The 25,766-nt window shown below is 45.8% G+C and overlaps 1 protein-coding gene across 1 annotated transcript in view; it reads right to left on the reverse strand.

The window, feature by feature from the left end:
• arhgef16 (Rho guanine nucleotide exchange factor (GEF) 16) overlaps positions 1–25,766 on the reverse strand; it is a 62,247-nt gene that overhangs the window by 22,672 nt on the left and 13,809 nt on the right. Inside the window, exons 2-6 of the mRNA XM_059952180.1 lie at positions 19,814–20,468; positions 14,573–14,624; positions 13,490–13,656; positions 7,481–7,537; positions 5,540–5,700 (exon numbers count right to left, since the gene is read on the reverse strand). Coding sequence (XP_059808163.1) covers positions 5,540–5,700; positions 7,481–7,537; positions 13,490–13,656; positions 14,573–14,624; positions 19,814–20,377 — 1,001 coding nt within the window. The 5' untranslated portion in view covers positions 20,378–20,468. The remainder of the gene's footprint in view (positions 1–5,539; positions 5,701–7,480; positions 7,538–13,489; positions 13,657–14,572; positions 14,625–19,813; positions 20,469–25,766) is intronic.

A 25,766-nucleotide genomic window follows, 5' to 3' on the forward strand; every position in this document is an offset into this window, starting at 1 on the left:
TTAATTGGTCGTTTTAAGTTGTCCCATGATTAGGCTAGGGTTAAAGTGGGGGATTGCTGGGTGACAAGCCTGGAAGGGCTTATTCTGCACTGTATGTGTAAAGGGGTTTTTTTCTTTTTTTTCTTTGTTACTGTTGTAAAGGGGGTTTCTTCTTTTTGTTAACTAGCAGGAATGCTAATTTACTGATAATGAGAATGGTATTCCTTTGTAAACCAAATGGGGATTAATGTTCTTTCTTCTGAGTCTGTAAGCTTTTGTTGACGGGCTTTTGGGCAGATCGGCGCGAGGGGGTCGAGAGAGAGGACGCAATGCTGTAAGCTGGGCGATGATCGGACCCCAAAGGGGGGTCCGAGGCCGGGAGGTACTCCGAGGAGGGGGGGATGAAGCTAGATATGCTTGGTTGACCACTCGGAGGGTCCTGAGCTGCGAGTCGAGGAGTTCGGAGGGTCCTGAGCTGCGAGTCGAGGAGCTCAGAGGGGATCGAATGGTGGCCAGAAGACTTCAGAAACTGAGCTCCGACGGTTGTGCACAAAGTAGTTTGGACTTTGATAAGTTTGGCGCCTTTTCTTTATTTTTTCCTCTTCATATATACTGTATCGTTATTAATCACTTAGTTATAGTAACCTTTATAAATTGTACTCATTTAATCGCATATGGTGTACTGTCTGTTTTTGGGCGAGGCGGGGACATCACACAGCATCCACACCAGCTGATTACCCAGTTTGGCGGGGCCGAAGGCTGCTCCCCCTAGACGGAGAACGAGCTGAGCGAGCCTGAGGCGACCCAGGGGGTTACATATGGTATGTCAATATAAAGTAAATCACCATTTATTTTTCACCTCCAAGCCAAGCTTGATCACCTAAGAAACTAAAAACTCACTGCAACATCCTGACCCGCTCACTCACTGAGCAGGCACCAGCGGCTCACCACCTCTGCAAACGGAAAACTGGTAACTTTCCACCTGCTCGATGCTACTATAAACAGAGATTAACATCTGATTCCATCCACATCAGCCATTCAGATCAAGATGATGACCTCATCTACTTAGATTAAAGGATATGGATTTCCATGTCAGAAGGACGCCCAGCAATTGAGCAGGAAGATGCTGCAACTCTGAATATTTTACCAGAAATCTTCAGGTATCAGAGTCAAGAAGCTACCGTGTCCTGTCCAGTTTTTCTGTAGTTTATCTTCTCTGCCACAGTATTAGGGGAATGACCCATGTCCCGTACAACCTAGAACTTCAAATCTTTGATCTATGTGAATATAATGTTAACAAATACCCCAATGGCAGCAATCTGCCTCTCAATATACAATTCCTTTACTTGAAATTGGAAGTGCCTCGTTTACCCTTATCATACCAATAACATCACTCTCCTCTCATCTTCTGCATTAATCCACCCTGATTTCAAATCCCGCTGCCCATGTCCAATCTTGCAGCAGAGCTAGACATAACAATCTCGCACTGAGTTCGAAACACAAGAGATTCTGTAGATGCCGGAAAACTGGAGCAACACATGTACACACAAACAATATGATGGAGGAACTTAGTAGGAGAGGCATAAACAGTCAACCTTTCAGGCCACGACTCTTCATCTCAGCTCCCACTAATTCAATTGTTACAAAAAAAACTTCTTAAACCTTTATTTTTAAATTTAACATTATTTTGTTTGTAAATCCATAACTTCCTCCAGCAGTATAATCATGAGGGATCTCTGCACTCCTGCAGGTCAGGCTCCTGAATTCTATTTTAAACACAGGTAGCCATGCCTTCAATTTCTCTGGCCGTTTGGTGAAGGTCCAGCCTTAAAACTTGCTCCCCATTCTTCAGATGCTCTTAAAATCTACTGCTGACATGGGTTGTGATCACCTGCCTTAACCCAGCGCACTAGGAGTGGCATTAGTGTTTGTATAAGTATAAGCTTATGGCAAAGTTGATATGTGTGATGGGAAAGGTGAATGGGATTCTTTCCTCCGATAGATGATCCAGGCAAGTTGGAACAGGAGCACCACACACACACACTGCAAGGTTGATCCCAGTGAAAGTTGGCAACGGGCCAGTCCATGTAGCTGGGTTGAAGAAGTTTTTCTCTGTTATTGTTCAGCTGTAAGGGGGCGAAGTCACAAGCACTCATGTCCGCATGCTGTGTATCTGCACGGGGTTATTACAGTTTGACCTGCGGACATACAGTGCCACTTAATTCCGCAGCAAGTGATCATATCACAGGGTCGGCCTGGAGCAACAATCGAGCATTGCAAAGCCGACAATCTGGGTTTCACTGAGGTGGCTTGGCGTGGAGTTAGTGCCACCTGTGAATCTGCCAGGGAGCTCTCTCCCCCCCATGTCCAGTGGATACTGACTCCTGCCACAGGGTCTTGGCACAGAAGGTGGCGCTTGGCACGTCTATGCCTCAGTGTGAAGTTCACCAAATTGCACTTCACTGCTTCATTACGTGTCAGCCTACGCACTGGGGCTTGAACAGAGGAACAACACAACCTTTTCAATTCTGGCTGGGTTGTGGCATCAGTCTATGCGAACTATATTAATGTGTTGCCAAATTAAATTTGCTGTGAAAAGAGCCACGCTGTTTCCAGTGACGTTAAGTGTGTTTCATTGTAGGTTTCTGCAATCCTCTGGACATGGAGTATTGGCAGGATATGATCGAATGGCAAAGACTTGATGGACCAAAAGGCCTAATTCTGTTGCTATAATACTGTGCAGAAGTCTTAGGTAGAACTAAGGTGCCTAAGACTTTTGCACAGTACTGAACAGGTGCTCCCCCCCCTTTACAAAGGTAGAGCGTTCCTATGAAGCCTTTCTTAAACTGAAATGGCGTAAAGTGAAGAACCATTCATCTCTATGGGAAACATTTTCATAGAAGCGAAAGTCCTCTTTGTAATGCAAAAACAGGTTACTAATGTAGGTCTTTTGTAAAAGCGAAGTGGCGTGAAGTGAACATTCGTGAAGTGGGGGACACCTGTATTTGTCAACATGGACAGCGACTCTGTAAATCCTGCGGGAGCGAAGGATGTTGGGAATGGCGAGGGTGGAGTGCTGCAGGAGGGGTGTGGGACAGGTGGCAGAGAGGGAGTGCTGGGGAAAGCAGTGGAGGGGCAGTGCAGGTGCCAACACACCCAGCCCTGAGCTGCCAGGCAAGGTCATTTGATTCCAAACAAGTGATTTATTGACTGTTACAGAATGTCTTTCTGGTGCTTCCTGCTCCCTCCCCTCTCCCTATGATTCCACTCTTCCCATTCTCAGTCTAAAATAGAGACCCATTTCAGAATCGGGTTTTCTCATTACTTACGTTTGTCATGAAATTTGTTTTTTTTGTGGCAGCTGTATAGTGAAATACATAAAATGACAATAGTACTGTGCAAGAAGTAGGCACCCTAGGAAAATATATGTGCCCTTGGCTTTTGCCCAGTACCCCAAGTCTTATGCACGGTTATCATTGGTCAGCATCACATGACATGCTCCAGGGGATTTGGAGTGTCACAGCAACGTGCACCTGCCCCAGGGACGGACAGAGCCAACACTACCTACTATCGTGGCAGGAAAGTGCCAGATCATCGCCCAACACTGCAACTTCTGCCATGCCTTTGCAGAATGCTCAGTCCCGGTGCCTGCGAAATGCACTTCAGTTGGTGCAGCAATAGCTGCCATCACAAAGGAGAGTGAAAGCACCTGGCGCTGGAGTGGCCCAGTCATGACTCGGGTGGCTCTGATCACTTCCTACACGTGCGAACAGTTCAACTGTAGCGTGCCAGGGAAGTCTGGGTTGGTATGCGGATTAGAGGGCTGTGGTCCTGTTACAGGTAGATGGGACTGGGCAGAAGACCAAGCAGGCATGGGCTAGATGGGCTGAATGGCCTGCTTCTGCTCCATGACTACAACAAGGGCTAATTCAGAAGTAATTATTGATTTGTCATCGCATATTGCAGAGACATGCCCTCCAGCCCATCAAGCCCACACCCACTTACAAGAAACTTGGACTAATCTAATACTTGAGCCCTAGCACTTTCCTGGAAAGGACTTTGAGCCTCAACTTGGTGAAATACTCGGGACGACAGCAGGGCTTCTACATGAAGCTGTGTGTGGACTACACCATGGATAATAAAATAGTACCTTCTCCATCACTCAACTCTGATTATTCAACAGATTCATGTTTGCAGTTTGTACCAGGAGTGTATACGACTGGGCAAAAGTCTTAGGCACATGTGTGGCATCCATTAGTCTTGCGAGACCACGGATCTGCACCTGGAAGTCCTCTCCAGGGCACAGGCCTGGGCAAGGTTGTATGGAAGACTGGCTGTTGCCCAAGCAGCGAGTCTCCCCTCTCCACGCCACTGATGTTGTCCAAGGGAAGGGCAAGGGCTGATAAAGCTTGGCACCGGTGTTGTCGCAGGAGTTGCCAGAGAGAGGTCAGACTGCCTTAGGGACTCCAGCTCCGGATTTGTCCTCAGAAGCCTTTCCCATGAGTGGGTATGGCCACAAGGCAGTGGAGGTTTGAAATCAGAGTTTTCCCTCTCTCAGATGGACTGCCTTCCCAGGCTGACGAGCTCCATCTATCCAAACTTGGGCACATATCCTACCACTAAACATATCACTACTACCCCCCCAACCCCAACTTTCCACAGGGATTGCTCCCTCCACCACTCCCTTGTCCATTTCTCTCCCCACTAATCTCCCTCCCGGCACTTATGTCTGTAAGTGGTCTAAGGTCTACACTTACTCATACGTCTCCTCCCTCACCACTAGTCGGGGCCCGGGCAGTCCTTCCAGGTGAGGCAAGACCTCACTTGTGAATCTGCTGGAGCCCTCCACTGCGTCGAGTGCTCCCGATGTGGCCTCTTCTACATCGGTGAGACCTGTTGTAAATCGAGGGACTGCTTTGTCGAGCACCTCCTCTCCATCCTCAACAAGTGGGACTTCCCAGTGGCCATTTTAATTCCCATTCCCGATCTGCCACGTTGGTCCACGTTTGTGTTTGCAGTGTTGGATTTCCAGCATCTGCAGACTTTCTCATGTTTATGATCAGGCACACATATATATAGTTAGTGTGCCTAAGGCCTTTGCCTTACTGTAGTTACCTAATTTTATGCATTGCACTGTGTTGCTGTCACAAAAATATACATGATATGTGAGTTTCAATAAAGTAGGTTCTGATATGAATCTCTATTGTGGTCTGAGAGAGAGGAGTCATGGTTAGAAAAAGGGGAAGAGAGAGGGAAGGGAGCATCAAGCATCAGAGAGACATGGAGCAATCATCAATAAACCAATTGTTTAGCATCAAATTTCATTGCCTGTTATCTCAGAGCTGGGTGTGCCTACACCTGTGTCAACTCCCACCCCGGCACACACTCTCTGCCACAGGTCCCACAACCCTCCTGTGACACATCCACCCCTGCTATTCCCAACATCCTTTCCTCCTGCCACATTTGCTAACTTTCTCTCTGTAAAATTCCCAAGCAGCCTCAAACCTCACTTTCCTCTACTGCATTTTCCCTCACCACCCCTTCCCCTCATCCATCCTACCTCTTACTAGCCTCCTGAACATCACAGATGTTGGAGAAGAGATGGTGGCGTTCAGTCGAAGTCATGGTCTTCTGCAGCTCCTTGGAGTTCCTGAACATATTGATGAGGACATTGAGGCTGTGCTGGTAGTTGAATTCAGACACAATGATCTCAAAGATGGCCTGTAGAATGGAGGGGAATGAAGTCACAGCTCAATCAATAGCCCTCAATTGCAAGACAATGGACTCATATCCAATGTGGCCTTAAGCGTAGCACCATGGTCCTGAAAAACATTGTCTTGTTTTTACTGTGTACTGTACCAGCAGTTATGGTCAAAATGACAATAAAAAGTGACTTGACTTGACTTGAAGTGACCTATGAACGTAGAGTGGGAATTCCTGCATGTGAAGCTGAACATTCTTAATCAAAAATCCAAACTAACGCAGTGCAATTCCTGGTGGGAATTACTAGGCAGCATTCAGGCACCCTTCAAGTCAAAGAAGGTACCCTGTCAACTTCAAGCCCTTATTCTTCAGCCTTGTGCAGCCATACACAAGCCCAAGCTACCATTTAAGGTTGATGTCCAGTCCAGCTGAGCACTGTCCAAATCACAGCGACTAACGGGTGACCCTGGAATTCCTTGAGCCCTGGACCTTCTGAAACTCCCCTTGTGTGCAATGATTGCACCAGCCAATTGGATTCTGCTGAGGCCATAACAAGCACATGGAACATACTCACTGAAATACTGCCCAGTGTAGTACACCCACTGCAGACTTCCCAACCACAGTGCATCACCAAGTTATTTCTCAAACTGTCCTCAAGTGATAGTTTCTTTTTATCTCCATTAGTAATGATTTCATCTAGAATTGCCCCATACTGTGGACCCAAAGAACCTTCTCATCTGGAACTGTCCTATACTGTAGTCGCAAACCTCCTCACCTCATGCTATCCTATACCATAGACTCAAAACTCCTCACCCAGTGTACGTCCATACTGTTGTCACAATTTCCCTCACCTGGAGCTATCCCATATTACATTCGGCCCTCCTTATCCGCAGGGGACTGTTTCCGAGACCCTCCGCGGATACCAAACAATGCGGATGCTCAAATCGCTTACATAACCTGTCTCAGTGTGGTGGTCTTTAGGACCCAGCGGAACCCCGGACTTTATTTAACCTGTCTCAGTGCTGTGGACATTAGGACCCAGCGGTGTGGCTCTGAATACGCAGTGTTTCTGTTTACAAAAATAATCATGATCACAATTTAAAATAAGGTGGAAGTAATAAAGTGATCAGAAAGAGGTGAAATGCCATCAGTCATTGTAAAAGCGTTAGGCTACAGTCGGTCAAAGATCGGAACAATTTTAATGGAGCATGTGAAAGGCCCTGCCCCAATGAAAGCTACGATTATTACTAAGCAACGCAGTGGTTTAATTATTGAAATATGTATGTTTCTTAAGTGTTTTATATGCATAGAAAGGTAAAATATGTACTATATACTAAGAAAAATGTTTGACTAACTGACGCCAAATAAAACCGAATGCACCTGTTCCAACTTCAAATCCGACTTAAAGACAGACTCAGGAACGGAGCTCATTCATAACCCAGGGACTGCCTGTACTTTTAAGTCATTTCTAGATCACTTATAATACCTAAAACAATGTAAATGCTATGTAAATAGTTATTAAACTGTATTGTTTAGGGAATAATGACAAGAAAAAATAGTCTGTACATGCTCATACAACAAGTGCTATTGGGTTTTCCTGCTCCGCGGTTGGTTGAATCTACGATAAGGAGGGCCAACCGTACACACCCAGTTCCTCACTTGGAACTGTCCGATACTCTCCCATCTAATGGGAACATTTGAATCTGACCTCTATCACCTTTGCCCTTTCGGTTACTTTTCTCGGTGCTCTCTCTGATTTGGCAATGTCCCTATGTTCCAATGTGGGAATGGTGCTCACCTCTTGCCTCTTGCGTTCCTCATTCGACAGTGTGTGCAGAATCCCTTTCTCGATTACCTGCAAACAGGCAGAGGCAATCCCATCAGCAAGTATTTATCAGTAACAGTAACTGCACCCTGGAACATTGATACGGCTGCACCAGTACGCAGAGGGTTAAGCAACTCGCAGCAAACTTGCATTCAGATGCTGTTTTTCACATCAGGACACAGCAAAGCTTGCTACAGCCCATGGAGTACCTTTGAATTACCTTTGCTATTTTGCAGACAATTTTGCACACAGTAAGACCCCATGATTGGAAAAAAGACAAAAGGCAGCCAATTTGTTTTTTATTGATGTGTGAAATACAGAAGCAGATGTGGTTTGCTGTTCAGACTCTTTCCTCTATTTTTATTGTTTACCAATCTCTTGCCAGCACAATCAAAGACCCCACCTACCCCAGTCACTCTCTCTTCTTCCCTCACCTATTGGGCAGAAGATACAAAAGCCTGAAAGCATATAATATCAAGGACAGCCTTTACACTCATGTAACCAAACTCTTGAATGGACCTCTTGTACAAAAAGATAAGACCGTAAGATATAGGAGCTGAATTAGGCCATTTAGCCAATTGAGTCTGTTCCACCATTTCATTATGGGTGATTCAATTTTTCTCTCGGCCCTAATCTCCTGCCTTTTTCCCCCTTTCCCTTCATGTCCTGACCAATCAAGAGTCTATCCATCTCTGCCTTAAATATACATAAAGATTTGGCCTCCATAGCTGCCTGTGGCAAAGAATTCCACAGATTCGCCACTCTCTGGCTTAAGAAATTCCCCCTCACCTCCATTGTAAAAGGACACCCCTCTATTCTGAGGCTGTCCCCTCTGGTCTTACACTCTCACACCATAGGAAACATCCTCTCCACATCCACTCTATCAAGGCCTTTCACCATTCAATAGGTTTCAATGAGGACACCCCTCAATCTTCTGAATTCCAGTGAATACAGGCCGAGAGCCAAAAAACGCTCTTCGTATGACAAGCCATTCAATCCTGGAATCATTTTCGCAAACCTCCACTGAACCCTCTCCAGTTTCAGCACATCCTTTCTAAGTTGAAGGGCCCAAAACTGCTCACAATACTCTGTGAGGCCTCAGCAGTGCTTTATAAAGTCTCAATAATGACACCTTTGCTTTTATATTCTAGTCCTTTTGAAATAAATGCTAACATTGCATTTGCCTTCCTCACCACAGACTCAACCTGCAAATTAACCTGCAGGAAATCCTGCACAAGGACCCCCAAGTCCCTTTGCAGCTCAGTGTTTTGTATTTTCTCTCCATTTAGAAAATAGTCAACCCTTTCATTTCTCCTACCAAGTGCATGACCATATACTTCCTGACGCTGTATTCCATCTGCCATTTCTTTGCCCATTCTCCTCATCTGTCCGTCTTTTTGTAGCCTCTCTGCTTCCTCAAAACTACCTGCCCCTCCACCTATCTTCATAACAGCTCCAAACTTTGCAACAAAGCCATCAATTCTATCATCCAAATCATTGACAAATAAGGTTAAAAGAATTGGTCCCAACATAGACCCCTGTGCAACACCACCAGTCACTGGCAGCCAGCCAGAAATGGCTCCTTTATTCCCACTCTTTGCCTCCTGCCTATCAGACTACTTTATCCATGCTAGAATCCTTCCTGTAATACCATGGGCTTGTGGCTTGTTGAGCAGCCTCATGTGTGGCACTTTGTCAAAGGCCTTCTGAGAATCCAAGTATACCACATCAACCAGTTCTCTTTTTTTCAATCCTACTTGCTATTTCATCAAAAAATTCCAACAGATTTGTCAGGCAGGAAACTATGCTGATTATGGCCTATCTTATCACATGCCTCCAAGTACCCTGAGACCAAATCCTCCAACATCTTCCCAACCACTGAGATCAGACCGATCTGGCCCATAGTTTCCTTTATCTGCTGCCTCTCTTGACGAGTGGAGTGACATTTGCAATTTTCCAATCTGCTGGAACCATTCCAGAATCTGGTGGTTCTTGAAAGATCTTTACTAATGCCTTCACAATCTTTTCAGCCACCTCTTGCGGAACCCTGGGGTGTACACCATCTAGTCTATGTGACATATCTACCTTCACACCTTTCAGTTCCCCAAGATCCTTCTTTCTAGTTATGGTAAGTTCACTTTTGCCTCTTCATACTTTATGTATCTGAAGAAACTTTTTGTGTCCTCTTTAATATTATTGATGAACTTACTTACATATTCCATCTTTACCTTAGTAATTTTTTTAGTTTCCTTCTGTTGGATTTTAAAAGTTTTCCAATCCTTTGACTATTTTTTGCTCTATTATATGCCCTCTCTTTGGCTTTTATGTTGGCTTTGACTTCTTTTGTTAGCCACAGTTGTGTCATCTTTCCTTCAGAATACTTCTTCCTCTTAGAGATGTATGTATCCTGGGCCTTCTGAATTGCTTCCAGAAATTCCAGCCATTGCTGCTCTGCCATCATCCCTGCCAGTGTTCCTTTCCAATCAATTCTGGCCAACTCCTCTCTCGTGCCTCTGTAATTCTCTGCAATTCCCTTTACTCCACTGTAATACTGATACATCTGACTTTAGGCTCTCCTTCTCATATTTCAGGGTGAATTTGATCATATTATGATCACTTTTCCCCTAAGGGTTCTTTTACCTTAAGCTCTCTAACCAATTGTGGTTCATTGCACAACACCCAATTCAGAAATTCAGAAACTCTGATTGTCTAGTGGGCTCAACCACGAGCTGTTCTATAAAGCCATCTTGTAGGCACTTTAGGAATTCTCCCTCCTCAAATCCAGCACTAACCTGATTTTCCCAATGTAGCTGCATATTGAAGTCCCCCATGACTAATGTAACATTGCCCTTTAATATGCATTTTCTATCACTCGTTGCAATTTGTAGGCCTCATCCTTACTACTGTTTGGGGGTCTGTATACAACTCCTATCAGGGATCTCTTTAACCTTGCAGTTCCTTAGCTCTATCCACAGTGGTTCAACACTTTCCAAACCTGTCACCTCTTTCTAATGATTTGATTTAATTTTTTATCAACAGGGCAATGCCGCCCCCTCTACCTTCCCGCCTATCCTTTCATTACAATGTGTATCCTTGGCGACTAAACTCCCAGCTATAATTTTCTTTCAACCGTGGTTCTAATCCGTAACTGTGCCGCAAGATAATCTACCTTATTCCATATACTGTGCACATTCAAATACAACACCTTCGGTCCTACCCATGTCATTGGTACCTACATGGACCATAACTTCTGGCTGTTCACCCTCCCATTTACAGTGCTTATAAAAATGTATTCACACCTTGGAAGTTTTCATGTTTTATTGTTTTACAACATTGAATCATGGTGTATTTAAGTTGACTTTTTTGACACTGATCAACAGAAAAGATGTTTTCATGTCAAAGTGAAAACAAATTTCTACAAATTGGCCTAAATCTATTACAATTATTAAACACAAAATAATTACTCACTCTCTTCAAGTCAGTATTTATTGGATGCACCTTTGGCAACAATTACAGCCTTGAGTCTGTGTGGATAGGTCTCTATCAGCTTTGCACACCTGGACACTGCAATTTTCTCCACTCTTCTTTACAAAACTGCTCAAGCTCTGTAAGATTGCATGGAGATTGTGAGTGAACAGCCCTTTTCAAATCCAGCCACAAATTCTCAATTGGATTGTGGTCTGAACTCCGGCTTGGCCACTCCAGGACATTAACTATTACGTTTTTTAAGCCATTTCTATGTAGCTTTGGCTTTATGCTTGGGTTATTGTCTTGCTGGAAAACAAAACTCCTGTCGCAGTTCTCTTGCAGACTGCACCAGGTTTTCCTTCATGATTTCCCTGCATTCATTTTACCCTTTACCTTCACAAGCTTTCCAGGGCCTGCTGTAGAGAAGCATCTCCACAGCATGATGCAGCTACCACCATGCTTCACAGTAGGGATGGTGTGTTTTTGATGATATGTGGTGCTTGGCTTACACCAAACATAGCATTTAGTCTGAAGGCCAAAATGCACAATTTTGGTTTAATCAGACCATAGAACCTTCATACAGCTGACTTCAGAGTCTCCCATGTGCTTTCCGGCAAACTCTAGCCGAGATTTCATGTGGGTTTTTTTCCCCCCAATTATGGCTTTCTCTTTCCTATAAAGCTGTGACTGGTGAAGCAGCCAGGCACAGTTGTTGGACATGCAGTCTCTCAGCCACCAAAGCTTGTAACTCATCCAGAATTGTCGTAAGTCTCCTGGTGGCTTCTCGCACCAGTCCCCTTCTTGCACAGTTTTTGAGGATGGGCTGCTCCAGGCAGATTTACAGCTGTGCCATATTCTTTCCATTTCTTGATGATTGATTTAACTGCACTCAAGTGATTTGCAAATTTTCTTGTATTCATCTCCTGACACACTTTTTAATAACCTTTTTGCAGAGTTGCTTCAAGTGTTCTTTTGTCTTCATGGTGTAGTTTTTGTCAGGATACTGGCTCACCAGCAGTTGGACCTTCCAGATACAGGTGTATTTTCCTACAATCAATTGAAACACCGGGACTACACACAGGTGATCTCCATTTAACTAAAACCAACTGGTTGCTCCAGTGATGATTTGGTGTGTCTTATTAAAGGGGGTGAATACTTATGCATTGAATTATTTTGTGTTTTATATTCATAATTAATTTGGATCACTTTGTTGAGATCTGTTTTCATTTTGACACAGAAGAGTCATTTTCTGTTGGGCGGTGTCTAAAAAGCCAAATTAAATCCACTGTGGTTCATTGTTGTAAAACAATAAAAAAAAATGAAAGCTTCCAAGGTAGGAATACATTTTAGAAAAGGGAGGGTGTACAGCCAGAAATTACGGTCCATGTAGGGATCAATGTCATGGGTAGGCACTGTAAAAATGCTGAGGACTCGACCCGAGATATCCCAGACCCTGGCACCCAGGAGGCAACATACCATCTACAAATCTCATTCTCGCCCACAGAACCTCCTGTCCATTCCTCTAACTAATGAATTCCCTATCACCACACTCTGCCTCTTCTCCCACTCTTCCCTTCTGAGTCACAGAGACAGACTCAGTGGCAGAGACCTGACCACCGCAATTTTCCTCTGTTAGGTCACCCTCCCTTGACAGTATCCAAAGTGATATACCCATTGTTGAGGGGAATGGCCACAGGGGTACTTTGGACTGGTTCCTTTACCCCTTTCCCCTTTCTGACTGTCGCCCAGTTTCCTGTGTCCTGCACCTTGGCTGTAGCTGCCTTTATGTCCTATCTGTCAATGCCTCAGCTTCCTGAATGATCCAGAGTTCATCCAGTTCCACCTCCAGCTCCTTAATGTGGATTGTTAGTAGCTGTAGCTGGATGCACTTCTCACAGTTATAGTTACCAGGGACACCAGAAGTCACCCTGCGTGGGCTCTTGGCTTCACAATCTACCTCGTTAAGATCTCCCACTTTTTCGGTAGATTTTACACTTGATTCTGCATTAATATTGTTTTACCTCAATCCACTTCAATGCATTCTGTAATGACCTGATCTCTTTGAACAGTGTGCAAGCTTTTCACTGTATCGCGGTACATGTGGCAATAATAAACCAATTCCAATTACTTCTCTTTGTGGAAATCTCTAGGATAAACACCAGATTCTTGCTTATTCCTGAATCTGATTGCTTTGCTTCACCATCAGAATCCTTCGAACATTTTGCACCAATAAGAGAGAGGTACTGGTGTGCGGATTTAAGGAAGGAATATTTTCTAAGATGCCGGGAGAAAATTCTTTTGCTTTTTGATAAAGGAAGTGGGCAAAAGGCTCTTTGAAACAGACAGAAATCAAAATCAGAAAGAGTGCCTGGGGCAGTGCCACTCTTCCTTGGCACCTTGCTGGCAGTATTAGCCTGGATGCTAAATAAACCCAAAAATAGAAACAGTAAACCAAACAATAAAAAGTCACCGCAGGAAGAAAACAGGAAGCTGCCCCAGAGAGCGAGCACTCACCTGTGGCAACTGGCTCCAGGTCATCTGCGGCCGGCGGTAATTCTGAACTACAATCTGCTCACTGGGTTCCGTGGACTCCAAGTGCTCCGTGTCATCCAGCAAGTCGTCGTCTGATTCTGGAACGATGGCCAGGCCCCTCTCCCGCACCTCCTGGTACAGCCTCGGGTCTGAGGAGAGGAGTTTACTCAGGAAGGAGCTGACGGTTTTGTACAGAGTTCCCGACCCGAGCCCAGACACCCCCTGGTTGTTGAGTGCCTCCGGGCCCTGGAACAAGAGAGAAAAGCGGCAGAAAGCCCCCAGGATGGGGTTCTCAGCCGACTGGCCTGCATCCATTGCTGATTGATGGGAGTCTCAGCCCTCAGATAAACCCACCCAAGCCGCCCTGACTGCAGGGCCTCCTCAGTGCTGTGTTCTACACTACGGGCTGTGCAGCTCGCTGGCAGGGTGATGCAGAATGTAACAGGTCTGCTCAAGGAGTTTGCTGAAATATTCTGAATTACAAATCAGCTCATTAAAAACTCCTCACCACATTGGATACAGGACAGGCAATAAACAAATGCCACGGGCCCCGGCTAGTCCCCGGTCCTCATGTGTCTCAAAGACGTAATGGTTTAACAAGTTTATATTTTGCATTGCCTCCAGTTCAAAGCCATTCAGTCCCAACGATATCAACACCCTCCTTCCTCACTCTGCAGAGACCCTCTCCACACTCAAACCCTTTCTGCCCTCTCACTGGGATCATCAACACATTTCCTCTTCCTCATTCTGGTGACCCATACTCTCTCCCTCTCCCCAATCTCACTGGGGTCCCCTTTTCTTTTTTCTCCTGCAGTACTCTTTTTCCAGGTCCATTCCCCACCTTCCTCTCACTTTCAGGCAGTTTTTGTCTTTAGTCGTTCAGTTTTTATTTAATCTCTGGATCCTGCCTGCTCCTAGGTGCATCCCACTCCATCTGAAGATCTAATTCCAGACTGATTTCCCCTTCCATAGCCTGAAGACCCCTCATCTGCCCTGCTGACAGACAAGAGCCGAACTGGCATGCACATACACAGATTTGTGCACGCACACACGCACAGTCCTTACCATCCTTAAAGGAGCTCCGATTTCTGGGGCCTTTCTTCCGTCCCAGGGTCCGCTACAAAGAGGAAAGTTTTAAAATAACAACATCAGCACAGCATCCTGACTATCGGACAATTGTTTAAAGTAATAACCTTTTAAAATTATGCAAGGTAGAGATAAAGTTGATGGTAACAGTCTTTTCTCCAGGGTAGGGGAGACCAAAATTAGGGGACATGGATTTAGTGCGAGAGGGGCAACTTTTTCCATACAGAGAGGGTGTTATATGCCAGAGGAAGTGGTTGAGGCAGGTTCAATCATCATCACCACCATTATGTGCCATATCAAATGATATGGGCAATCATGGTCTTTGACCAAAATTGCTCTTGGCAAATTTTTCCACAGAAGTGGTTTGCAGGTACAATAATACAATTTAAAAAAACACTTGGAAAGGTACATCAAGGACGGGTCTCAGAGGGATCTGGGACCAATGCCTGAAACTGGAAATAGCTGGGTAGGCACCATGATTGGCACAGACTTTCCATGATGGCATGGCATCTAAAACTATGCCAGATATCTATAGATGTATGGTGGACAGTATATTGACTGGTTGCATCATAGCCTGGTATAGAAACACTAATGCCCTTGAATGAAAATTCCTTGGAAAGGTAGTGGATATGGCCCAGTCCGTCACAGGTAAAGCCCTCCCCACCACTGAGCATATCTACACAAAGTGTTGTTGCAGCAAAGCAGCATCCATGATCGGGGACCCTCACCACCCAGGACACGCTCTCTTCTTACTGAAGGTGATTCAGGACTCACACCGCCAGTTTCAGAAACAGTTATTACCCCTTAAGCATCAGGCTCAAGTCTAGGGGGATCCTTGGACTCACTTTACACCGCACGCTGTCGGAGCAGTGCTGCCAGGATAATCAAGGACATGACCCACCCAGCCAACACATTTTTTGTCCCTCTTCCCTCCGGGAGAAGGTTCAGGAGTGTGAAGAGTTGTACAGACAGATTTGGGAACAGCTTCTTTCCAACTGTGATAAGACTGCTGAACGGATCCCGACCCTGATCTGGGCTGTACCTTCCGAATATCCGGACCTGTCTCTTGGTTTCTTTTTGCACTACCTTACTTTCCCTGTTCTATTTTTTTATTATGATTTAGAATTTAAATTTTTATCATATTTACTATCAATTTGTACTCCAGGGAGCACGAAGTGCAGAATCAAATATCACTGTGATGATTGTACGCTCTAGTATCAATTGTTCGGCGACAATAAAGTAAAACTAAATTTCACTCAACTCCACTTGCCCAATCATGCCATGTTCCCACAACCTATGGGCTCTCTTTCAAGGATTCTTCATCTCACGTGCTTGGTATTTATTGCTTATTTATTTACTATTATTAGTTCGTGCCTTTTCTATTTGCAGACTGGTGAATGTCCGTGTTGGTGCAGTCTTTCGTTGACTCTTTTATGGTTATTGTTTTATTATTGATTTATTGAGTATCTCTGCAAGAAAACGAATCTCAGAGTTACATACGGTGACATAATTGTACTTTGATAATAAATTTACTTTGAACTCTGGACTTATTAGGTCAAAAGGCCTGTATCGATGCGATATTGCTCGATGACTAATTCAGCAAGTGTAGACCACAAACACAACAGATTCTACGGATGCTGGAGATCCAGAGCAACAAAAGGCATTTGACAAGGTGCCACACCAAAGGTTATTACTTAAAGTAAAAAATCATGGGATTGGGGATAATATTCTGGCATGGGTGGAGGATTGGCTTTCTAACAGAAAACAGAGTTGGGATAAATGGTTTATTCTCAGACTGGCAGTTGGTGACTAGTGGTGTTCCGCAGGGGTCGGTGTTGGGACCCCAACTCTTTACAATCTATATTAATGATTTGGAAAAAGGGACTAAGTGCAACGTATCGAAGTTTGCCGATGACACAAAGATGGGAGGGAGTGTAATGAGTGCGGAGGACATTGAAACCCTGCAGGGGGACATAGATAGGCTGAGCGATTGGGAAGATATTTGGCAGATGAAATATAATACTGACAAGTGTGAGGTCTTGCACTTTGGCAGGAAAAATAATAGAGCAAGTTATTATCTAAATGGAGAGAAACTGGCAAGAGTTTCTGTGCAAAAGGGATCTGGGGGTCCTGGTGCAGGAAACACAAAAAGTTAGTATGCAAGTGCAGCAGGTGGTCAAGAAGGCCAATGGAATGCTGGCTTTTATTGCTAGGGGGATAGAGTATAAGAACAGGGAGGTCTTACTGCAGTTGTACCGGGTATTGGTGAGACCACACCTGGAGTACTGCGTGCAGTTCTGGTGTCCATATTTAAGAAAGGACATACTGGCTCTCGAGGCAGTGCAGAGAAGGTTCACTAGGTTAATTCCGGGGATGGGTGGGTTGATGTATGATGAGAGGTTGAGTAAATTGGGACTCTACTCATTGGAGTTCCGAAGAATGAGAGGCGATCTTATTGAAACATATAAGATTGTGAAGGGGCTTGATTGGGTGGATGCAGGGAGAATGTTCCCAATGATGGGTGAAACTAGGACTAGGGGGCATAATCTTAAAATAAGGGGATGCGGTTCCAGGACTGAGATGAGGAGAAATTTCTTCACTCAGAGGGTAGTGGGGCTGTGGAATTTACTGCCCCAGAGAGCTGTGGAAGCTACTACACTCAATAAATTCAAAACGGAGATAGACATTTTCCTGGATAAAAATGGCATTAGGGGATACGGTGAGCGAGCAGGTAAGTGGACATGAGGCTAGGTTTAGATCAGCCATGTGATCTCCTGGACCAGTTTTTGATAGCCTGGATGGGTCGGAGAGGAATTTTCCAGATTTTTTCTCCTCAATTGGCAAATCTGTTTTTTTTTTCCCCGGGTGATCACATGGGTTTGGGCGGGATGAATAATAAAATAAAATGGGTGGCATGGTGCACTGTTGCCTTGTGGGATTCGGTGAAAACTAGTTAAGATTGGATCAGCCATGATCTTGTTAAATGGCGGAGCAGGCTTGAGGGGCCGATTGGCCTACTCCTGCTCCTATCTCTTATGTTCTTATGTTTACACACAAGATGCTGGAGGAACTCAGCAGATCACACAGTATCTGTGGAAATGGACAGATAGTCAATGTTTTGGCCTGAGGCCCTGAAGGATGAAAGAGACCCTACAGTTCCATTGCATAGCAACTGTTCTTTACTGAAATGATGCTAATTATAATTTAGTGAAATATCAATTATGGGATTCTCAACAATCCCTTCCCCTCTGATAACTTAAGCAGAGAATACCAAACCCTGAGATTTGTTTTCTTGCGGGCATACTCAATAAATCCATAATGGAACCATACACCCCCTCCACTCCTGGGAGTGCATTTCCCCACACTACCCCTCTGCACCACGTTCGAGCAGGACAGGTCGTGCCGTACCCTGGCACCCGGCCTCTCTGAGTCCTAGATGAGTGGACAGCAAATGAAAATCCAACAATAAAAAAAATTTCTGAAATTAAAACTGAAAATGTTGAAACACTCGCTGGGTCAGGCAACATCCCTGGAAAGAGTAACACTGATAAAGTTTCAGGTTTGGGACACTTCGCCTGTTTTTATTTTAGTTTCAGCCAATCAGCTCTTTGTGGAATTGGTGGTTCACAGCTCCGGCTGCCTGGGCTCAATCGTGACCTTCGGCGCTGTCAGTGTGGAGTCCGCACACTCCACGTGACGGTACAGGTTTCCTCTAAATGCTCCAGTGTCCTCCCACCTCACAAAACTACGCAGAGGCACATCCGGAACAGTGGTAAGGGAGGATGTGTAGAGGCAAGTGCAGTATTTCTCCTGCTAGCAGGAATAAGTGCCAGGCAGGAGATCAGTGGGGAGGGACAAGTGGACAAGGAAGCATTCCGTACAGAAAACAGAGGTTGGTGCCCCAAACATTACTTCCAAGTAAGACGATACTTCATCGTCAGGGTCCTGTACGATATCCAGTAATCCCGGTGTGACCACCTCTACATCAATGAGACGCGACACAGATTGGGGGTCTGCTTTGGCTGAGCACCATCGCACTGTCTGCCGCAAAAGGAGGGGCCTCCAGCTGGTTCTGCTCCTGTATTTTACAGTCTCAATGTATGGGAGTGACAGAGAACGGGAGGGGCTGAGGAGCAGCGCTGATGGGAACGTAGGGGGGAATAAAGTGAAAAGTGGTGAACTCCAAGCTGAAGGGCTCATCTCAGTGATTTATCAATTTGAAGACACAGGAGATGCAGATGCTAGAATCTGGGGCAACAGGAAGAGTGCTGCAGGAACTCAGCACGTCAGGCGGCACCTAGGGAGATGAACACCCAGTCGACGTATCAGGTCAAGGGTGTCGATGAAGGGCCTTGACCCGGCACGCTGACTGTCCATTTCTCTCCACAGGTGCTGCTCGACCTGCTGAGTACCCCCCAGCATCTTGTTTCTTGCTGATGACTCCTGCAAAATTTGCTGGGTCGTGGAACAGCTGGGGGCAATCCGAGGATATACCTGCAGTGCATCATCCCCAGGGTGGTGAATCTGTGGAATCCATTGCCACAGGCAGCTGTAGAGGTCAAATCATGGGGTATATTTCAAGTGGGGGTTGATAAGTTCTTGATTAGTATGGGTGTCAAAAGGAAACACGGAGAAGGCAGGAGAATGGGGCTGAGAGGGATAATAAATCCGCCATGATGGAATGGCAGAGCAGACTCGGGCAAAAGGGCAAAATTCTGCCCTTGTATCTCATGGTTCAACGGGCAGCAGTAAGTGTCACTGATACCACCAGCCGCATCAGTGACCACACTTTACTGGCAACAGTGGAAGTGCTCCTCCAAGACGGTCACAACCTCATCGCTGGGTTTGGAGGCTCGTGTGCCTCAATGACCAGGACAGCTACATTGGCTGGAGTCAGGGCTTTATGCTTTGCCTCTTGGCAGGGTCACCCATGCCGGACAGGTCAAAGGGTAGAGGCCAGACTCAGAGTGGCCCACCAGTCCTCCAGGTTTGGGGATTCAGCTCAGGGCTAACAACCCTGACTGGTCAAAAGCAATTGTTACAGGAAAAAAAGCAACAAAGAACTATTCTACACCTGTGTGTGGTGGAGGAACCTGAACCACACCTGGGGCACAACAGAGAAGATGACCAAGGACAGTCAGCCAACGGTGTAACAGGTAGCAAATGCAAAGTGCTGCCATTTTATTTACACCTAATGAAGCACACCATGGTCTCACTTACCTTGGTCCTGCCCGGGCTCCGGGGCGGCTGCACAGCTGTTGTCTCCGAGACAGTTGTCAGCGTGGGCACTGCCAGCAGTTCCTTCTCGTCCGAGAAATCCGTGAAGCCGCCGGTCGCCACCTTGTACGACTTGTTGCGCCGGTTGCGCTGCAGGGACCCGCCCGAGCCCCCCAACTCCTTGCCGTCCTCGTAGCGGAGGTCAGAGGGCGGCATGCTGTGCACCTCCCTGCGCCCACTGTCCTGCCTGCCCAGCGGCGAGGTGTCCTGCCGCCGCCTTCGCGTCTTGATGTTCTCGGCCAGTTTGTTGGGAATGATTTGCTGATGCCCTAACTTCAACGCTGCTGCGCTCTCCGTGCTCAGAACCACCTTCGGCACGTCTGAGAGCGAGGGCATGGAGCTGGCACTGCTCAGTGCCGGGTTCTCCACTCCCAGCAGTGAATATTTCTCATTGGTTGGGCTCTGCTTCTTTGTGCCAGGGTTAATCTGCAGGTCAGATCCAAACTGTTCCAGCAGCAAGGCCTGGGACTTATCTTCCAGATTACTGTCAGAGTACCGTTGAGACATTTCTCTGGCCCTGTCGTGGAAAAGTCAAAACTTAAACGCAGTTTCCACACTTTAGGAGCTGTTACGTCTCAATCCCCAACCAGTCTTCCCCCTAAACAAGGGAAAAGAAATGCATAATCACTGCTGATTCACATACATATCCTTTGGTCACCGAAACAATTTCATTCTGGTCTGGTCAAGCGATCAGAGCAACAAGATACCTATTGAATATAGAAAGACCTACAGTAGACATTTCCAATATCGGGAGAGAGAGCCCAGGACCAGAGGGCACAGCCTCAGGATAGAAGAGTGTCCCTTAAGAACAGAGATGAGGAGGAATTTCTTTAGCTGGAGGGTGGTGAATCTGTGCAATTCATTCTACAGATGACTGCGCAGGTCAAGTCACTGGGTACATTTCAAACAGTGGTTGATAGGTTCTACATTAGTAAGGCTGTCAAAAGCTACAGGGAAAAGAAAGGAGAATGGGTTGAAAGAGAGAATCAATTAGCCATGATCGAATGACAGAGCAGGCAGGATGGGCCAAATAGCCTAATTCTGCTCCTCTGCCACATGGTCCAAGCAAAGAGCAGGAGGAACTCAACAGGTCAGGCAGCATCTATGGAGGGAAATGGACTGCATTCGAAAGGTCTTCACCCGAAACGCTGACAATCCATTTCCTTCCACAGATGCCACCAGACCTGCTGAGATCTTCCAGCATCTTGTATCTCAAGCTACGTGGCCCAAGATGCAAAGCTGCTCATTCCTGAAGGACCTTCCGTCGGCGGTGAGAGAGACCTCAGGCGAATAGCATCCACTCAGTGCCTTTGTCTAAATGTTCACCGTTAGCCTCCTGCTGGGTTTGGTGCGCTCCGGTCCCAGGAGGCATAGTGGTGTGGCAGGTAGTGCGTCTGCCTCAGAGTTCCGTGGTTAGATCCTGTCAGTGTGGAGTTTGCACGCTCTCTAGGTAAGGACACTAGTTTCTGCCACTTACTCCATATCTCAGAGATGAGCTGATGGGCTATTGGTCATTTTATTAAAACCATGTCAGCAGGAAGCAAAGGGAAGCTAATGGGCATGTGTGAGAAAATACATTGCAAGGCTATAGGGAAAGGAGAGAAGGAATGGAAATAATGGGATTACACACAGCATCTACAGGATGGGCTGAATGGTCACATTCTGTGCTAGCAGTACGTGGATTTGTCATGAGATTGACCTGCACACCAGGGGCTCGGCACAAAACCTCAGCTGCTGCCCAGTAGCGCATTCTCAAAGGTGCAGACCAGCCGTAAATAGGAAAGATAAAAGATTAACTTTATTTCTCACATGCATGTCAGAAGATACTGTGAAAGGTGCTGTTTGTGTCAAATCAAATCAGCGATAGTTCTGCTAGGCAGCCGGCAAGTGTTGATACGCATCCAGCACCAGCTTAACAAGCTCACAACTCACTAATCCTAACCTGTACACCTGTGGGCTGTGGGAGGAGACCAGTGCACCCGGAGGAAGCCCACAATGCCGCAAAGAGGCACGGGTTAGGACGTACATACCCCTTACAGACAGTGGCAGAAATTGAACCTGATCTTGCAGTATGAGCAGTGAGGGGAGAGCGTGCGTAATATGGTTTCTGAAGGGTCTCCTGCTTCAGCCAAGGTCCACTACCCTCTGAAGTACTATAGATGACAATTGCGCATCAGCCAGTCTATAGTTCATCGGTCAAAATAAATCATACCGGAGGCCAGGCAAAAAAATTAAGCCCACATCGGTAGGAGACACACAGGGCTGAGGGTTTACATCTGTCTTCAACCAGGAAGAAAGATGATGTCGGTGCCTTAGCAAAGGAAGGTAAGTTTAGCTGGTGAATGGGATAAGCATAGATAAAGAAGCTGTATTGGTTGATTTGAAATGCATAAATCACCTGGTCCAGGGGAGATACATCCACAGTGGTTGAGGAAAAATAGGTATTGGGTAAAATGAATCCAGAAGGACGTTATGAATGAACGCACTGAGTGCTAGAGGAAGGAACGTCACAAAGCACCATCAAAGCCAGAGCTGCAGTAACGTTAAAATCCAAGTGATTCTGCAGACGCTGGGAACCTCTGCCAGAAACTGCTCCCTGACTTGAGTTCCTCCAGCGTCTTGGGTGGGTTGCTGGATTAATGCATCCAGCTCTGGAGCCACACTTCAAGAAAGATTTAAAAATGCCTTTCCAAAGATCTAGAAGAGATTCACTAAAATTATTCCCAGGATGAGGGACTATAGTGATTTGAACTGAGTGGAGAAAGGGATTATTTTCTTTGAAAGAGAGAGAGGGTTGCAAGAGGATGTGATCAAGGTATTTAAAATCGCATTGTTGCAGAAGTCTTGAGGGTGCAGGTGACTGGCAGCTGAAACAAGACTGATCCAAGGAGGAACTTATTTACCCAATGAGTGGCAGCATTCAAAGGGGAACTCCAGAAATAACAGAGTCTGCAGATTTGTCTGGATAAGGCATTGAGTGGGGCCAGTGCACTTCCTCTTGCACAATAAATGGAAATGAAGAAAACTTTTCAAGCTAGAAATGAAATTAAATAGAAACCCAGGTGGCATCAATGAAAAGAGAAATAAACATAATGCTTCAAGTCTGTGACCTTTCCTGATTGTATTGCTCTTACAAACAGCGAGCGCTGGAACGACTGGAATGAGCTGCCAGCTGAGGGTGTGGATTCGATTTCACCATTTAGAAGCAGTTTGGATAAGTAGGTAATATGAGGGGTATAAAGGGCTATGACCCAGGTGCAGGTGATGGCATAAACTAGATGGGCCAAAAGGCCTGTTTCCGTGCTGTACTGCTCTACGACTCCTTGAGCCGAATGGTCTCCAGTCTGCGACCACCAAGGTCAGGCAGGAGAATCGGGACCAGTGGTAACAAGAGTGTTTTCAGCAAATGTTGTTTCCCGATGGAGAGTTGCAGACTATCCTGTTACCTCTGATCCGGATTACTCTTTGGCAACTCTTCCTGGAGAAGATGCCAGCAGATGGGAGCTCTGATGGCCACAGCAGGCAAACAGCTTGCTGAAACTTAAACGTGGAGCTTGGTTTTTAGGTGAGGTGATTGCAGCCCTGTGAGCCTGCCTTCTGTGGCATGAGTCAGCGGCTTACTGAGTGACAAAGCTGTGGTTTCACAACCAGGAAACACCTTGTTACAGCAAAAAGAGAAATTGCTAGAGTACCTCTGCATCTGTGGAGACAAAGGGTTAGATCAATAGTTCTAAGTAGATTAATTATCAAAGTACATATATGTCAACCATATATAATCCTGATTCACCATTTTGCAGGCATACTTTAGAAATCCATAGAATAACAACCATAACAAAATCAATGAATGACCACACCAACATGGGCGTTCAACCAGTGTGCAAATGACTGCAAAATGTGCAAATACAAAATGAAAGTAATATTAATAAATTACTAAGCAATAAATATTGACAACATGAGGTGAAGGGTCCTTGAAACAGAGACTAATGGTTGTGGGAACAGTTCAGTGATAGGGGGAGTAAAGCTGAGTGAAGTTACCCTCTCTGGTTCAAGACCCTGATGGTTGAAGGGTAATAACTGTTCCTGAACCTGGTGGTGTGAGGACTGAAGCTCCTGTACCTTCCTCCTGATGGCAGCAGCAAGAAGAGAACATGTCATGGGCAGTGAGGGTCCTTGATGATGGATCACTGTGCCAGCGTTTCAATGGTGCTCAATGGTGGGGAGGGCTTTACCTGTGATGAACTGGGCCATATCCACTACTTTTTGTAGGATTTTGCAGATGACTATCAAGTCCTGATGCAGGATTTGACCCGAGACCTCAACTATCACTTTGCCTCCACAGACACTGCTCAATTCGCTGAACTCCTCCTGGTGTTCGCTTTTGGCTCTGGGTTCAACGATCTACAATCCCGGTGTCCCCATCTCTTTGTTACAGCTGAGTTTCTGAAACACTCTTTGTGATCATCCACGACATTTAACAGCTTGGAATGCAAAGGGTTAATAAACACCGGCCTTTTGACTTACGATCTTTAAACAAATTAAAACTGTGGAAGGAATCAGGTGACGTCTAGTTCACTGATTGCAAAATACAAATAAGTTTTGTGAATTCGGGCTTGGGTAGGTTTACTGACCTCTTCAAGCTCAGAGTTTTCTCCTGGACTGCAATTTACATGACAGAAGTGGGTGTCCACGACACTTTAAACTTTGCAGAAACAAAAAGAGCATTTTTAGCTGGAAGACACCCACAGAGTCAAAGGCTACCGCTGACATTCAGATCTTCTCTGTCAGAGAGTAAGTGTTGCTGGGAATTATCAATCAACTAAATACTGTTTTGTCCTTCTTGGGGTGGGAGGTTTGGTGTTGGCCTTCTCATCTCAGTTTGAGTTAATTCTGCACCCTTAGCCTCCCATTCGTCAAAATTCTGGTCACTGGCAGACTGGAACAGACTGATATTCATAGTCCCTGACTATGAACAGAATTAGAGTTGGGGACTTCAACCAGGCTTGTTTGAAGAAAATCCTGCCCAATTACCTTCGGCTTATAACCTATAACACCAGAGGTCCCAACATACCAGACCACTGTTATACTAAGATAATGAATGCCTACCAATCCGTACCCCAACTGCATTTCAGTAAATCTTATCCCGTAGTTGTCCCTCTCCTACCTGCATACAGGCAGAGGCTAAAGAGCAAAGATCCAGAGGTTAGGGCAACTAAAAGGTGGTCGTGGGAAGCATAGGAGTGGCTGTGGGGTTTCTTCAAGTCAGTGCACTGGCCGTGTTCAATACTCATCTGTGGACCTGAATGAATACATCATGGTTGCCATGGACTTTATTAACAGTTGCAGATGAATGTATCTCCACAAAATCATTCAGAGTCTTCCCCAACCAGAAGCCCTGGATGAACCATGAGATCTGCAATCCACTGAGGGCCAGATTAGAGGTATTGAAGTCTGGTGATCACGAACGTTACAAGAGGTCCGGGTATGATCTCAGAAAGCCCTCTCATGGGCGAAGTGGCAAATCCAGACTAAACCTGAATCAATGAAGGATACTCGAATGTTGTGGCAGGACGTGAATGCTGTCATCTCTGATAAAGTAAAATCAAGCAACGTAGGCGACAACAGGGATTCACTTCCAGATGAGTTCAATGCCTTCTATTCTCACTTTGACCATCAACACATAGAGGAACCATCACCAACTCCTACATGCCCAGATGTTCCTGTGCTCTGAGGCCAATGTGCAAGCACTCTTCAGGAGTGTGAACCCACGAAAAGCATCTGGCTTAGATGGGACGCCTGACCACATACTAAAGACCCGTGTTGATCAACTGGCTGGAACATTCACTGAGACCTTTTACCTCTTGCTTCAGTAGTCTGAGGTACCCACATGCTCAATCAG

Source organism: Hypanus sabinus, chromosome 27 (assembly GCF_030144855.1).
Source record: "Hypanus sabinus isolate sHypSab1 chromosome 27, sHypSab1.hap1, whole genome shotgun sequence".
Classification (NCBI taxonomy): Eukaryota; Metazoa; Chordata; class Chondrichthyes; order Myliobatiformes; family Dasyatidae; genus Hypanus; species Hypanus sabinus.